The 17,047-nt window shown below is 41.6% G+C and overlaps 1 protein-coding gene across 1 annotated transcript in view; it reads left to right on the top strand.

Annotated features, from left to right (window-relative positions):
• The window catches only part of BTNL3 (butyrophilin like 3), a 42,589-nt gene extending 39,277 nt beyond the window's left edge, over nucleotides 1-3,312 (top strand). Inside the window, 4 exon segments of the mRNA XM_017517513.1 lie at nucleotides 450-470; nucleotides 1,023-1,049; nucleotides 1,336-1,362; nucleotides 1,929-3,312. Coding sequence (XP_017373002.1) covers nucleotides 450-470; nucleotides 1,023-1,049; nucleotides 1,336-1,362; nucleotides 1,929-2,485 — 632 coding nt within the window. The 3' untranslated portion in view covers nucleotides 2,486-3,312.
• The last annotated feature ends 13,735 nt before the right edge of the window (nucleotides 3,313-17,047 follow it).

Raw genomic sequence — 17,047 nt, 5'->3', positions numbered from 1 at the left:
ATTTCCTAGTCTGTGGGCAATAAAAACACGGCGTCCACTCACCCTCTGCGCTTTCACTGGGAGCTGCAATCCTGAGCTGTTCCTAAACGGCCATCTTGGATCCACTTCCGGATAAAATGTTAATAAAAGTCTTCACCCCAGAACAAATTTTCTTGTAGGGAGTGACCACTCCCCTTGAGGATGATGCCACCCTGGCCTTCCTACCCAGCCACCTTCACCCATCTCCATGATCACCTCCACAGCTGGGATTCTGAACCTTCCTGATCTCTTACTCCACCACAGACAGCTACACTCCATGCAGGAGCTGGGGAGACAAGCACATATAAGTGTTCTAGGAGAGGCCCTGCCCTTCACAATTGCAGCTCATCCCACCTGTGCAAGGAGCCAGGATCGTGTTTGTACCTTGCACACTCCTATGCCCACCACTGAATATACTGTTTCTGTTTCAGGGAAAATCCAGACAGAACTGGGTAAGTGTGTGTCACGTCCTGAGCCTCCCACACATGGTTCTCCTGGGTCCCTCCTTGATCCACAGTTTGACCCTGGCTCCAAGCTGGACAGGAAGCACTGGCGGGTGGAGGAGAGCAGCTGCCTCACTCTCTCCATCCATTGCTAATGAGTTGCCCCTCTGATATCTGGAGGACTTAGAATAAACCTCAGGGCCTGGACATCCCCACAGATTGTCTGTGCCTGTTGTCCATTTGTTCACTCTGTATGTGGTGGGGGTGGGGTAGGGGGTTGAAGGGAAGTGTTGATCATGAGCTCTGAGGGTGTGTGGACCACAGTGAGAAACCTGAGAAAAATCTGTGGGTGATCCTCAACCTCCCCTGGACTGATGCTTTGAAACTTTATCCAGTCCTGTAGCAACCATTAAATAATTTGCTTTTTATTTCGTGGAAATTCCAAGATAAACTGAGTGAGACTGTTGTCACATGCAGGACTTTCCTCCCACACCCTCCCTGGGACCCTGCTCTGTGATGTCAGCTTCTTCTGTGTTTTACTTTTCTTTTTTTTGGTTTCAGACTGGAGAAAGATACACAAACAAGCAGGTGAGAGACTCTTCTCCCTCAATTGATCTTTCTCTTCCAAGTCCCTCTATGAATTTTTATACTCTGAGGCCCATGGATCCCTGCAGAACCAAGTTTGTGATGGGGACCCTGAAATTGTCTAGATTCTGGGGGAGGTGCATTTTGCATAGGGGCCCCATAGCCTTCTTCAGATCTCTGAAGGGCCCATGACACTCAAAAAGGGTCCTAATCCTTGGCCTCTCCCCTCTCCCTGCATCTTGTTCCCCACGGGAGCACTGAACTGCCTGCTCTGTCTGCTTGTTTTCAGAATTGAGAGAGGCCCAGAAACATGCAGGTACCAATGCCTGAGCAGGTGACAGTGGGCATAGAGTATGAAGATCACCAGTGACAGATATGGAGCCCACGCAGCCTGCAGACAGCAAATCTGTGATGCCCCAATGCACCCCAGGGTGCAGTTCCCTCTAGATACACTTCTTGGCCCAGGACTTGAAGGGAAAGGATTAGGGACTGGGTCAGCCAATGGGGTCACAGGCAAGACTCCAGGGATTTGAGGGCACTGGTGGCTGACCACTAGGGGTCTGTGCTAAGGGGAAGGAAGTGAAGTCAGCAGGAACTGGTGGGTGGAAGGAAGCTGAATCCTGGAGTCACTCAAGGTCTCACAAACAGTGGGCTTACATGGGAGGGCTGAGTGATATAGAAGAGTTGAACATCTCATGGTTGAGCATCTCCAAGCATCAGTTAAGCATGGGGGCTGCCCTGGAGAAAAGACATGGCTGGTGGGATGGTGGTCTGGCCAGACCCTACCCGGAGCCAGTCTGCAGTGGGAGGGTAGACCTCTTGTTTCAGCTGAGATTTCCTCTTCAGTAACTTATGCTTCCTCTCTCCCCCACTGCACCCTAGTGGAAGTGACTCTGGACCCAGAGACAGCTCACCCACAGTTCTGCGTTTCCGATCTGAAAACTGTAACCCATAGAAGATCTCCCCAGGAGGTGCCTTACTCTGAGAAGAGATTTGCAAGGAAGAGTGTGGTGGCTTCTCAGGGTTTCCAGGCAGGGAAACATTACTGGGAGGGGGACGTGGGATACAATAAATGGTGGTACATCGGAGTGTGCAGGGATGATGTGGACAGGAAGGAGACGTGTGCAACTTTGTCTCCCAACAATGGGTACTGGGTCTTCAGACTGATGAGAGAACATTTGTATTCCACATTCAATCCCCATGTTATCACCCTCAACCCCAGAACCCCTCCTACACGAGTAGGGGTCTTCCTGGACTGTGAGGGTGGGACCATCTCCTTCTTCAATATAAATGACCAATCTCTCATTTGTTGCTTGACATGTCAGTTTGAAGGCTTGTTGAGACCCTATATCCAGCATGAGATCTATGTAGAGGAAAATGGGACTCCCCTATTCCTGTGTCCAGTGCCCTGGGGATCAGAGAGAGAAGACTCTGCTTAAAGGGCTCCACACCACAGACCCATACACAGCCAAAGGAGAGTACTCCTGACAGGCGGCCCCAGCTTCCTCTCCATAGCATGCACACAGGGAGTCATGCCTCTCACTCTCCTTTAGGGAGCTGAGGTTCTTCTGTCCCAAGCCTTCTGGCAGCAGCAGTGACAGCTTCCAGATGAGGGGAAATTGGCCTGTCCCTTTGGGAGCCAGAAGTCATGGCTGCCCTGAAGTGGGGATGGAATAGACTCCCATTAGATTTAGTTTGTGAAAACTCCATCCAACTAAGTGATCTTGAACAAGTCACAACCTCTCAGGCTCCTCACTTGTTAGTCAGGGATAGTGATTCCCACCTCACAGGTAAAGGTTAAAGAGATAATAAATGTGAATCATGTTTGCAGGTTTGATGGCACAGTGTTTACTAATGATTTTTTAATATACATTTTCCCATCATAAACTCTGTTTGCTTACTCCACATTAATCTACTTTTCTCTATACCAAATCTCCCATGGAATAGTTATTGAACACCTGCTATGTGAGGCTCAAAGGATAAAGAGGAGGGAGTATTTTTAACTGCTTCTATAAACCCAGCATTACCTGATACCAAAACCAGGCAAAGAAAACAGAAGAAGTGGAAGGGAAACTACAGGTCCATATCCCTCATTAACATAGACACAAAAATTCTAAACACAATTTTAGCAAATCAAACTAAACAATATATTAAGATGACATATAACTACTCAGTGTGATTTGTTCCACAAATGCAGGGTTGGTTTAATATTTAAATATTAACCAGTATAATTCAGCACATTAATAAAGTGAAAAAGAAAACCATATAATCATTTCCTTAGATACAGAACAAAAGTTTTATAAAGCCACCATCATTACTGATAAAACCTGTCAACAAAGAAGATACACAGATGAAAAATAAGCCCATGAAGAGATACTCAATGTCATTTAACATTAAGGAAATGCAAATTAAAACCACAACAACATACAATTACCATCTGTTAGAGAGACCAAAATGACAAAGACTGACCATAGCAAGTGTTGGTGAGGATGTGGAGGGAGGGAAATTCATACACTACTCATGGAAATGTCAAATAATATAGTCACTTTGGAAAACAGTTCTGTAGTTCCTTTAAAAGTTAAACAGTCACTAACCATATGATCCAGCATTGCATTCCAATTATTTTTACAAGAGAAAACAATATATGTGAATGTTCATAGCAGCTTTATGTGTAATAGCCAAAATTTGAAAACAACACAAAGCTCACTAACTGAGGAATAAATTGTGATATATCCATGCAAATAAAGTGCTACTCAGAAACAAAAAAAGTAAACTATTGTTATACACACAAAATTATTTAGTGTTCAATATTTTAAAATTTAATTTTGTGATAAAGAAAAACATTGGAAATATCTGGCAAGATGGCTGAGTAAGAACCACTCCTGTTTGCAGGGCCCAGTGAGACCAACGAAGAAGGCAGGTGATTTCCAACTGAGGTATGCTGTTCATTTCATTGGGGCTGGTTAGGCAGTGGGTGCAGCCCACAGAGGGCAAGCAGAAGCAAAGTGGGGTGTTGCCTCACCTAGGAAGTGCAAGGAGTAGGGGGCCTCCCTCCCCCAGCCAAAGGAAGCTGTAAGGGACTGTGCTACCTGGCCCAGACACTATGCTTTTCCCATAGTTTTTTGCAATCTGCAGACCAGGAAATTCTCTCATGTGCCTACAACATCAGGGCCCTGGATTTCAAGCACAAAACTGGGCAGTTGTTTGGGCAGACATTAAGCTAGCTACAGAAGGTTTTTTTGTTTGTTTGTTTTGTTTTTTAACCCCAGGGGCATCTGGAACCCCAGTGAGACAGAACTATTCACTCTCTTGGAAAGGAAGCTGAAGCTAGGGAGTCAAGTGCCTCACTCAGTGGGTCCCACTCCCATGGAGCCCAGCAAGCTAAGAACCACTAGCTTGACTTTCTTGCTGCCAGCACAGCAGTCTGGAGTCGATCTGTGACAAATGAGCTTGGTGGGGGGTGGGGCACCTGTCATTACTGAGGCTTGAGTAGGTGATTTTCCCCTGACAGTGATGAGGAGGTCTGGAAGTTCAGACAGGATGGAACTCAAAGTGCAGCAAAGCTGCGGTGGCCAGACTGCCTCTCTAGATTCCTCCTCACTGGGCAGGGCATCTTGGCAGCAGTCCCAGTCAGGGGCTTATAGATAAGAAAACTCCCATCTCCCTGGGACAGAGCACCTGGAGGAAGGGGTGGCCGTTGGTGCTGCTTCAGTGAACTTAAATGTTCCTGCTTGCCAGCTCTGCAGACAGCAGCAGATCCTGACAAGGAGGGTTCTCCCAGCGCAGCACTAGAGCTCCACTAAGGGACAGACTGCCTTCTCAGGTGGAACTCTGACCCCCGTGCCACTTGACTGGGAGAGACCTCCCAACAGGGATTGACAGATACCTAATACAGGAGGTGTTTGACATTAAGCAGAATTCTATCAAAGGTACAAAGAGGAGATGGTACCATTCCTTCTGAAACGATTCCAAACAATAGTAAAAGAGGGACTCCTCTTTAACTCATTTTATGAAGCCAGCATCATCCTGATTCCAAAACCTAGCAGAGACACAACAAAAGAAAATTTCATGCCAATACCCCTGATGTATCAATGTGAAAATCCTCAATAAAATACGGGCAAATCGAATCCAGCAGCCATCAAAAATCTTATCCACCACGATCAACTTGGCTTTATCTCTGGAATGCAAGGCTGATTCAATATACAGAAATCAATAAAGGTAATCCATCACATAAACAGAACTAATGACAAAAACCACATGATTATCTCAATAGATGCAGAAAAGGCCTTTGATAAAATTCAACACCACTTCATGCTAAAAACTCTCAATAAACTAGGTATTAATGGAATGTTTCTCAAAATAATAAGAGCTATTTATGACAAACCCACGGCCAGTATCATACTGAATGGGCAAAAGCTGGAAGCATTCCCTTTGAAAACTAGCACAGGACAAGGATGCCCTCTCTCACCACTCCTATTCAACATAGTATTGGAAGTTCCAGTCAGAGCAATCAGGCAAGAGAAAGAAATAAGTGTATTCAGACAGGAAGAGAAGAAGTAAAATTGTCTCTGTTTGCAGATGACATGATTATATATCTAGAAAACCCCACTGACAAAAATAAGCAATGGGGAAAGTATTCCCTATTTAATAAATGGTGCTGGGAAAACTGGCTAGCCGTATGCAGAAAACTAAAGCTGGACCCCTTCCTTACACCTTTTATACAAAAATTAACTCAAAATGGATTAAAGACTTAAACATAAAACGTAAAAACCCTAGAAGAAAACCTAGGCAATACCATTCAGGATATAGGCACAGGCAAAGAATTCATGACTAAAATACCAAAAGCAGTCACAACAAAAGCCAAAATTGACAAATGAAATGTAATTAAGCTAAAGAGCTTCTGCACAGCAAAAGAAACTATCATCAGTGTGAACCTACAGGATGGGAGAAAAATTTTGCAATCTATCCAACTCACAAAGAGCTAATATCCAGAATCTACAGGGAACTTAAACAAATTTACAAGAAGAAAACCAACAACCTCAGCAAAAAGTGGGCAAAGGATATGAACAGGCACTTCTCAAAAGAAGACATTTGTGTAGCCAACAAACATATTGAAAAAAGTTCATCAGTGGTCATTAGACAAATGCAAATCAAAATCACAATGAGATACTATATCACTCCAGTTAGAATGGTGATCATTGAAAAGTCAGAAAATAACAGATGCTGGAGAGGATGTGGAGAAATAGGAATGCTTTTACACTGTTGGTGGGAGTGTAAATTGGTTCAACCATTGTGGAACACAGTGTGGCGATTCCTCAAGGATCTAGAACCAGAAATAAGATTTGACCCAGCAATCCCATTATAGGGCATATACCTGAAGGATTATAAATCATTCTACTATAAAGACACATGCACATGTGTGTTTATTGCAGCACTATTTACAGTAACAAAGACTTAGAACCAACCCAAATGCCCATCATTGATAGACTGGATAAAGAAAATGTGGCACATATTCACCATGGAATATTATGCAACTATAAAAATGAATGAATTCGTGTCCTTTTCAGGGACACAGATGAAGCTGGAAACCATCATCCTCAGCAAACTAACACAGGAACAGAAAACCAAACACTGCATGTTCTTACTCTTCAGTTTGAGTCGAACAATGAGAACACATGACAACAGGGAGGGGAGCATCACACACCACGGCCTGTCAGGGGGTGGGAGGCAAGGGGAGGGAGAGCATTAGGACAAACACTTAATGCATGTGGGGCTTAAAACCTAGAAGGGGGGTTGATGGGTGCAGCAAACTATCATGGCATATGTATAGCTATGTAACAAACCTGCATGCTGAGCACATGTATTTCAAAATTTAAAGTGAAATGAAAAAAAAGAAAAGTTTTAAAAATTATTCCAAGTAAAAGAAGGCAGACTCCCTTTCAACATATTGTGTAACTCCGTTGACATTAAAATGCTAAACAATACAAACTAGTTTATAGTAACATAGAGCAAATCAGTAGCTTCTTGAAGGGAAAGTGTAGGAGGGATTACAAACAAGCAAAAGGATGATGTGGGGCATGATGGATATGTTGATTATCTTGTTAGTGGATGGGTCATGGACATCAATTAAATACTTTGTATGTATGCAGTTTATTTTATGTCAATTATTCTCCTGTTTTCAAAAGAAATTATTAAACACTAACAGCAACAAAAGGGAGATCTGGTTAATCATAGTGATAGTATTAACTAAACACTATCCTTTCAGTGCTACATTTATATCTTTGTTTTAATAGACTTCATTTGTTAGAGTAGTTTAAAGTTCACAGCAAAACTGAGAAGAAAGTACAGAGTTTTTATATACTCCTTGCCTCCACATGTACACCTCCCTTACCATCAACATCCTGTACCACAATGGTACATTTGTCACAGTCAGAGAGCCTATATGGACACATCATCATCACTCAAAGTCCCCTGTTTGCATTAAAGTCCTCTCTTGGTGGTGTACATTGTATGGATTTTGACAAATGCATAATGACATGTATCTGTATCTGCCTTTACTGTATCATATGGAGTACTTTCATTGCCCTAAAAAGCTTCTGTGCTCCGCCAATTCATCTGTCCCTCATTGTGAATCTCTGGCAATCACTGATCTTTCTACTGTCACCATAGTTTTGCTTTTTCCAGAATATCATATTGTTGGAATCATAGAATATGTAGTCTTTTTAAACTGGCTTCTTTCACTTGGCAATATGAACATTCACTTTTAAACCATAGTACTGTATCTGATATACAGCTATATATGTAATTATTTTATTTCAAGTCCATGTTTGTGTGTACCTGGTTACCTGAGTGTAGACATTCTTAGGAGGGGGAAAGGGATGTGGCCTATCGTGTAGCATCTCAGGAATACACTAGGTGGGAACAGGTGATCAACCCATCAGTCCTCAGCCCCAAGGAGTGATGTAGTGAAAGTTCACAGGGATTTACAGGAAGAAAACCATGTGACTGGTTTTCTTGTTGTTGGAGGATGGGTAGGGGATCTTCCCATCCTCCAACACTGTAAGAAAATGTCCAATTGCAGCTATAAATAGAATATTACTCAATAACAAAAAGGAGCAAACTCTTGATACACATAACGGTCCAGATGAATTTTATGGACATTTTATTGAGTGAAAAAAGTCAGACTCAAAGATTACATAATATATGATTCAAAAATGATAAAACTACAGAGATGGAGGAAACATAAGTGGTTGCCAGGGATTAGTGAAGAGGATGGAGGGTTTGACCATAATGGTATAGCATGAGGGAGTTCTTTCATGGCGATGGAGCAGTATCTTGATGATGATGGTGGTTATATGAGTCTATACATGTAATAAAATTGCAAAAAACTACAGACATGCACATATTATAATTAGTACATATATGAACTAGTAAAATATGAATTAGGCCTGTAATCCAGTTAATTGTATCCATGTTGATTTTCCTGTTTTGGTCTTCATAGCTACGTATATTACCATTGGAGAAAGCTTACTTGGAGGTACTCAGAACTCTGTGTTATTTTGCAACTTCCAGTGAGTCTAAAATTGTTTTAAAATAAAAACTACTATTTAAAAAGCAGCTTTAAGTGTACAATTATCTCAAAATGAAAAGTTTAATGAAAAACATGATTCATCTGAGTCTCAGTTCATTATAATAGCAGTTGAAATCAGGAAATGTGAAACGGTTTCAGAAATTCAACTAGTGTTAGCATACATCAAATAGTAATGAAACAAGGCTTTTAAAATATCCCTGTCACCTCCAATATTAGAACAATTGTCTTTAATCATAACTGAAGGATGTCATTCACTGTCCCACCCAAAGTAAACAAGAATGAAAACTATGAACAAGAAACAGTAAGTGAAAAAGTTAATGTTAACATAATATGGTAATCAAAATGGAATTAATTAGTGCCAATATAATGAATCTCCCCCCTCAAAAATCCCAACCACTATGTTGTTTTACATAAAAAAGGTGAATAAAACAAACCAAAGCAGGCATAGACAGGAACACAGGTCCTGATGGCTGTTACTGAGACCCAGGATAGTGTCAGTGTCAAATCTCCGTAGAAATAATGAGCTATTGGAGGCTCTAGAGACCCTGCCCCCTGGGGCCTCCTTCTGAGTTTTCCCCCTAGTGTAGTGGGTAGGGAGCTGTGTTGTAGGTCCCACATCAAGAATTAGGCCAGAGAGTGATAGCAGCAAGATGGCAGAATAGGAAGTCCCAGGCTTCATGTCTCCCCAACAGAAAGTTCAACTAGAAACCATCCACAGACGAGAACACCTTTGTGAAAACTCCAAAACTTAGGAATGAGCCTGAGACACCTATGTGGACCATAGAACCAAATAAAAACCACATTAGAAGGGTAAGAAGTGTGGTCTTGTTTTGACCACTTTGCTCCTTCCCCTCCCCCAAGTCCACACGGCACCACAAAGAGAAGATTCACTTTGATGCATAATTTCTACAATGAGAAGAGAGCCAGAGATGGACATCCAGCTTCCCTAGCATTCTAAAATGTTTCCCAGGAATCCCACTCTGGCACTTTCTCATGGGGAACACTGAAAGTAGAGGCAAGACTAGACTGTCTTGGGTCAGATGGAAACAAAGAAATGAAACAGAGGTCACAGTGATGATAACATGGATTGTTGGGGTAGCTCTGTTCCTGCTAGTGGTGGTGCCCAGTCAGAAGTGCCAGCCAATGGCAGAATCGACCCACAAACCTCAGCTAGTTTCTCGTAGAAGTTATTGAAACTGGCTTGAGTAGCTAGATGGCCAATCTCTGTGACCTGCCTCACAGCCCATGCCAAGGCCTTACTCAGGCATGAAAATTCCCACCACAGTGCATTTAGGCAAAGCACAAAGGCCACATGTACTTGACATGGGAGGCCAGACACTTAAAAGCCACAAAGCCCACCCAAGGCTCTAGGCAAGCAGGGAGATACCGGCCACCACACATTTTTGCAAAGCACAGGGGCTGGACCTGCACAACATAGGAGACCACACAGCAGTTTGAACCAACTCCAGAGCTCACCCCAAAGCTGGAAAGCAAGCCCCAGGCATTTTTACTGAGCACAGCCTCTAGTCTAGTTCATCCTGAGCAGCATTCTGCCTTGCCTTTGGGTCCATCCTGCAGTCTTCTCCAACTGCAGAACTCAAATAGCAAAAGTGCTTGGCCAGGGAATATATACTGTGACCTGGCCTCATTAGTGGTAACTGCAGTGCCCAGTCAGAAGTTCCACATGATTACAAAGCCAACCCAGTGGTCTCGCTGAACAGTAGAGCTTAGCCAGCAGCCCAACCTAATCTCAGAGATAAGGCATCAGCTTACCCAACTAGAGAACTTGACAGCAAGTTCTGCCTGCCTCCAGTCACTACCAGCTGGCCTATCGAGAATCACAGGCTAAGCTAAATAGTAAGGTTAATTTCTGTGGATGAATACCTGTGAAGGCTGGAAGAGGTGGCAGTCACCTCAAATGTGCAGATGCCGACACGAGGACATAAGGATTAGAAAGAATCAGGGAAGTGTGGACCATAAAGAAATGTAGATTTATGTAATAACTGGCCAAAAAAAAAAAAAAGTCAGGATAATTCTCTTAAAGAATTTTGATGAACTATAAGAATATACAGATAAAAAAGTAACTGAAATTTGGAAAATGATAGATGAATAAACCAAGAAGTTTGACAAAGAAACAGAAACAATCTGTTAGAAATCAAATATAAATCCTAGAGATTAATAAGACAGGAGAAAGGGCAAGATGGATGTTGGGACTGCTCCCTGCATTCTGGCCCAGATGCTGTGCTTTTCCCACAGTTTTCACAACCTGCAGACCAGGAGATTCCTTCCAGTACCTACACAACCACCAGGGCCCTGGCTGTCCAGCACAAAAACTGGGCAACCGTTTGGGCAGAAACCGAGCTAGTTGCAGCAGGGTTTTTTTGTTTGTTTGTTTGTTTGTTTGTTTTTTAACCCAGTGGTGCCTGGCATGCCAGCAAGACAGAACCATTTACTCCCTGGAAAAGGGGCTGAAGCCAGGGAGCCAAGTGGTCTGGCTTGGCGGGTTCCACCCCCACGGAGACCAGCAAGCTAAGATAGACTGGCTTGAAATTCTTATAGCCAATACAGCAGTCTGAGCTCCACCTGGGACTTTCGAGCTCTGTAGGGGGTGGGGTGGCCACCATTGCTGAGGTTTGAGTAGGCAGTTTCAACCCCACAGTGTAAGCAAAGCTGTCAGGAGTTTGAACTGGTGTAACCCAACACAGCTCAGCAGCTACAGGCAGACTGCCTCACTAGATGTCCTTGCTGGGCAGGGCATCCCTGATAGAAGGTAGCAGCCCATCAGGGACTTATAAACAAAGCCCCCAACTTCATGGGACAGAGAAAAGTCCCACCTTCATGGAAAAGGGCGTGGTAGTGAGTACAGCTTCAGCAGACCTAACATCTCTGCCTGGCAGCTCTGAAGACAGCAGCGGATTTCCCAACACAGAGTTCCCATGTACCCTACTGGGAGACATCTCCCAGTAGGGGCTGACTGACACCTCATACAGGAGAGCTCTGGCTGGCATCTGGCAGGTATCCCTCTGGGACAAAGCTACCAGTGGAAGGAACAGGCAGCAACCTTTGCTGTTCTGCGGCCTCCACTGGTGATTCCCAGGAAAGTAGAGGCTGGAGTGGACCCCCACAGAACTCCAGCAAACCTGCAGCAGAGGGGCCTGTTAGAAGAAAAACTAACAAACAGAAAGAAATAGTTTCAACATTAGCAAAAAGGACGTGCACTCAGAAACTGCATCCAAAGGTCACCAACCTCAAAGACCAAAGGTAGATAAATCCACGAAGATAAAAAGAAACCAGAACAAAAAGGCTGAAAACTCAAAAAACCAGAACACCTCTTCTCCTTTAAGGGACCACAGCTCCTCGCCAGCAAAGGAACAAAACTGGACAGAGAATGAGTTTGATGAATTGACACTAGCAGACTTCAGAAGGTGGATAATAAAAAACTCCTCTGAGCTAAGAAAACACGTTCTAACCCAATGCAAGCAAGCTAAGAACCTTGAAAATAGGTTGGACAAAATGCTAACTGCAATAACCAGTTTAGAGAAGAACATAAATGAACTGATGGAGCTGAAAAACACAGTACACGAATTTTGTGAAGCACAGACAAGTTTCAATAGCTGAATCAATCAAATGAAAGAAAGGATATCAGAGATTGAAGATCACCTCAACAAAATAAAGCAAAAATACAAGCTTAGAGACAAAAGAGTGAAAATAAATGAACAAAGCCTCCAAAAATATGGGATTACATGAAAATACCAAATCAATGTTTGATCAGTGTACCTGAAAGTGAAGAGGAAATGAAATCATGTTGGAAAACACTCTTCAGGATATTATCCAGAACAACTTCCCCAATCTAGCAAGGTAGGACAACATTCAAATTCAGGATACACAGAGAACACCACAAAGATACTCCTCAAGAAGAGCACCCCAAAGACACATAATCGTCAGATTCATCAAGGTTGAAATGAAGGAAAAAATGCTAAGGGCAGCCAGAGAGAAAGGTTGGGTTACCCACAAAGGGAAGCCCATCAGACTCACAGTGGATCTCTCGGCAGAAACCCTACAAGCCAGAAGAGGGTAGGGGCCAATATTCAACATTTTTAAAGAAAAGAATTTTTGACCCAGAATTTCATATCCAGCTAAACTAGGCTTCATAAGTGAAGGAGAAATAAATTCCTTTACAGATAAGCAAGTGCTGAGAGATTTTGTCACCACCAGGCCTACCCTACAAGAGCTCCTGAAGGAAGCACTAAACATGAAAAGGAACAACCATTACCAGCCACTGCAAAAACATACCAAATGGTAAAGACCATCGATGCTAGGAAGAAACTGCATCAACTAATGGGCAAAATAACCAGCTAGCATCATAATGACAGGATCAAATTTACACAACAATATTAACCTTAAATGTATATGGGCTAAATGCCCCAATTAAAAGACACAGACTGGCAAATTGGATAAAGAGTCAAGACCCATCAGTTTGCTGAATTCAGAAGACCCATTTCACATGCAAAGACACACATCAGCTCAAAATACCTTTATTTTACAGGAATATTTACCAAGTGAATCACAAAAATAAAAAAGCAGGAGTTGCAATCCTAGTCTCTGATAAAACAGACTGGAAATCATCAAAGATCAAAAGAGTCAAAGAAGGACATTACATAATGCTAAAGGGATCAATGCAACAAGAAGAGCTAACTATCCTAAATATATACATATCCAATGCAGAAGCACCCCCATCAAGCAAGTTCTTAGAGACATGCAAAGAGACTTAGACTCTCACACAATAATAGCAGGCAACTTTAACACCCCATTGTCAATATTAGACAGATCAATAAAAAAGAAAATTAACAAGGATATCCAGGACTTGAACTCAGATCTAGACCAAGCGGATCTAACAGACATCTACAAAACCCTCCACCCCAAATCAACAGAATATGCATTCTTCTCAGCACCACATCACACTTATTCTAAAACTGACCACATAATTGGAAGTAAAACACTTCTCAGCAAATGCAAAAGAACAGAAATCACAACAAACAGTCCCTCAGACCACAGTGCAATCAAATTAGGAATCAGGATTAAGAAACTCACTCAACACTGCACAACCACATGGAAACTGAACAATCTGCTCCTGAATGACTACTGGATAAATAAAAAAAATGAAGGCAGAAATAAAGATGTTCTTTGAAGCCAATGAGAATGAAGACACAACATACCAGAATTTCTGAGACACATTTAAAGCAATGTAGAGGAAAATTTATAGCACTAAACGCCCAAAAGAGAAAGCAGGAAAGATCTAAAATCAACACCCTAACATCACAATTATTAAAAAACTAGAGAAGCAAGAACAAACAGATTAAAAAACCAGCAGAAGACAAGAAATAACTAAGATCAGAACGGAACTGAAGGAGATAGAGACACAAAAAAAAAAACTTCAGAAAAAATCAAGGAATCCAGGAGGCGCTATTTTGGAAAGATCAACAAAATAGATAGAGCACTAGCAAGACTAATAAAGAAGAAAAGAGAGAAGAATCAAATAGATGCAATAAAAAGTGATTAAGGGGATATCACCACCAATTTCATAGAAATGCAAACTACCATCAGAGAATACTCTAAACACCACTACACAAATAGAACAGAAAATCTAGAAGACGTGGATAAATTCCTGGACACTTACACCCTCCTAAGACTGAACCAGAAAGAATTCGAATCCCTGAATAGACCAATAACAAGGTCTGAAATGGAGAGAAAAATTAGTAGCTTACAAACCAAAAAAAGGCCAGAACCAAGACAGTTTCACAGCAGAATTCTACGAGAGGTACAAAGAGGAGCTGGTACCATTCCTTCTGAAACTATTCCAAATAATAGAAAAAGAGGGAATCCTACCTAACTCATTTTATGAGGCCAACATCATCCTGACACCAAAACTTGGCAGAGACACAACTAAAAAAGAAAATTTTAGGCCAATATCCCTGATGAACGTCAATGCGAAAATTCTCAATATAATATTGGCAATCCAAATCCAATGGCATATCAAGAAGCTTAACCATCACGGTCAAATCAGCTTCATCCCTGGGATGCAAGGCTTGTTCAACATACGTGAATCAATAAATGTAATCCATCACATAAACAGAACCAATGACAAAAATCACATGATTATCTCAATAGATGCAGAGAAGGCCTTCAACAAAATTCAACAATGCTTCACGCTAAAAAATCTCAATAAACTAGGTATTGATGGAATGTATCTCAAAATAATAAGAGCTATTTATGACAAACCCACGGCCAATATCATACTGAATGGGCAAAAGCTGGAAGCATTCCCTTTGAAAACCAGCACAAGACAAGGATGCCCTCTCTTATCACTCCTACTCAACATAGTATTGGAAGTTCTGGACAGGGCAATCAGGAAAGATAAAGAAATAAAACCTATTCAAATAGGAAGAGAAGAAGTCAGGTTATCTGTTTGCAGATGACATGATTGTATATTTAGAAAACCCCATTGTCTTATCCCTGAATCTCCTTAAGCTGATAAGCAACTTTAGCAAAGTCTCAGGATACATAATCAATGTGCAAACATCGCAAGCATTCCTATACACCAATAACAAACAAACAGAAAGCCAAATCATGAGTGAACTCCCATTCACAATTGCTACAAAGAGAATAGAATACCTAGGAATACAACTTACAAGGGATGTGAAGGCCCTCTTCAAGGAGAACTACGAACCACTACTCAAGGAAATAAGAGAGGACACACACAAATAGAAAAACATTCCATTCTCATCGTTAGGAATAATCAATATTGTGAAAATGGTCATACTGCCCAATTAATTTATAGATTAAATGCTATCCCCATGAAGCTACCATTGACTTTATTCACAGAATTGGAAAAAAAAAACACCTTAAATTCATATGGAACCAAAAAAAGCCTGCATAGCCAAGACAATTCTAACAAAACAAAACAAAACAAAACAAAACAAAGCTGGAGGCATCATGCTGCCTGACTTAAAACTGTACTACAAAGCTACAGTAACCAAAACAACATGTTATGGTACCAAAACAGATATATAGACCAATGGAACAGATAGAGGCCTCAGAAATAACCCCACACACCTACAACTTTCTGATCTTTGACAAGCCTGACTAAAACAAAAAATGGAAAAAGATTTCCTATTTAATAAATGGTGTTGGGAAAACTGGCTAGTCATATGCAGAAAGCTGAAACTGGATCCCTTCCTTACACCTCATACAAAAATTAACTCAAGATAGATTAAGGATTTAAATGTAAGACCTAAAACCATAAAAACCCTAGAAGAAAACCTAGGCAATACCACTCAGGACATAGGCATGGGTAAAGACTTCATGACTAAAACACCAAAAGCAATGGCAACAAAAGTCAAAATAGACAAATAGGATCTAAATAAACTAAGGAGCTTCTTGCACAGCAAAAGAAACTGTCATCAGCATCAACAGGCAACCTACAGAATGGGAGAAAATTTTTGCAGTCTACCCATCTGACAAAAGGCTAATATTAAGAATCTACAAAAATTTACAGGAAAAAAACAACCCCATCCAAATGTGGGCAAAGGATATGAACAGATACTTCTCAAAAGGAGACATTACGCAGCCAACAAACATCTGAAAAGAAGCTCATCATCACTGATCATTAGAGACATGCAAATCAAAACCACAATGAGATACCATCTCAAGCCAGTTAGAATGGTGATCATTAAAAAGTCAGAAAACAACAGATGCTGGAGAGGATGTGGAGAAATAGGAATGCTTTTACACTGTTGGTGGGAGTGTAAATTAGTTCAACCATTGTGGAAGACAGTGTGGCAATTCCTCAAGGATCTAGAACTAGAAATACCATTTGACCCAGGAATCCCATTACTGGGTATATACCCAAAGGATTATAAATCATTCTACTGTAAAGACACATGCACATGTATGTTTACTGCAGCACTGTTCACAATAACAAAGACTTGGAGCCAACCCAAATGCTCATCAATGATAGACTGGATAAAGAAAATGTGGCACATACACACCAAAAAATACTATGCAGCCATAAAAAAAGATGAGTTTATGTCTTTTCCAGGGACATGGATGAAGCTAGAAACCATCATTCTCAGCAAACTATCACAAGAACAGAAAACCAAACACCGCATATTCTCACTTATAGGTGGGAGTTGAACAATGAGACCACATGGACGCAGGGAGGGGAACATCACACACCAGGGCCTGTTGGGATGTGGGGGGGGTGGCTAGGGGAGAAATAGCATTAGGAGAAATATCTAATGTAGATGATGGGGTGATTGATGTAGCCAACCACCATGACACATGTATACCTATGTAACAAACCTGCATATTCTGCACATGTACCCCAGAACTTAAAGTACCATTAAAAAAA

Source organism: Cebus imitator, unplaced genomic scaffold (assembly GCF_001604975.1).
Source record: "Cebus imitator isolate Cc_AM_T3 unplaced genomic scaffold, Cebus_imitator-1.0 Scaffold634, whole genome shotgun sequence".
Taxonomy (NCBI): Eukaryota; Metazoa; Chordata; class Mammalia; order Primates; family Cebidae; genus Cebus; species Cebus imitator.
The sequence above is the reverse complement of the archived record's forward strand: the minus strand, read 5'-3'. Positions and strand labels throughout refer to the sequence as shown.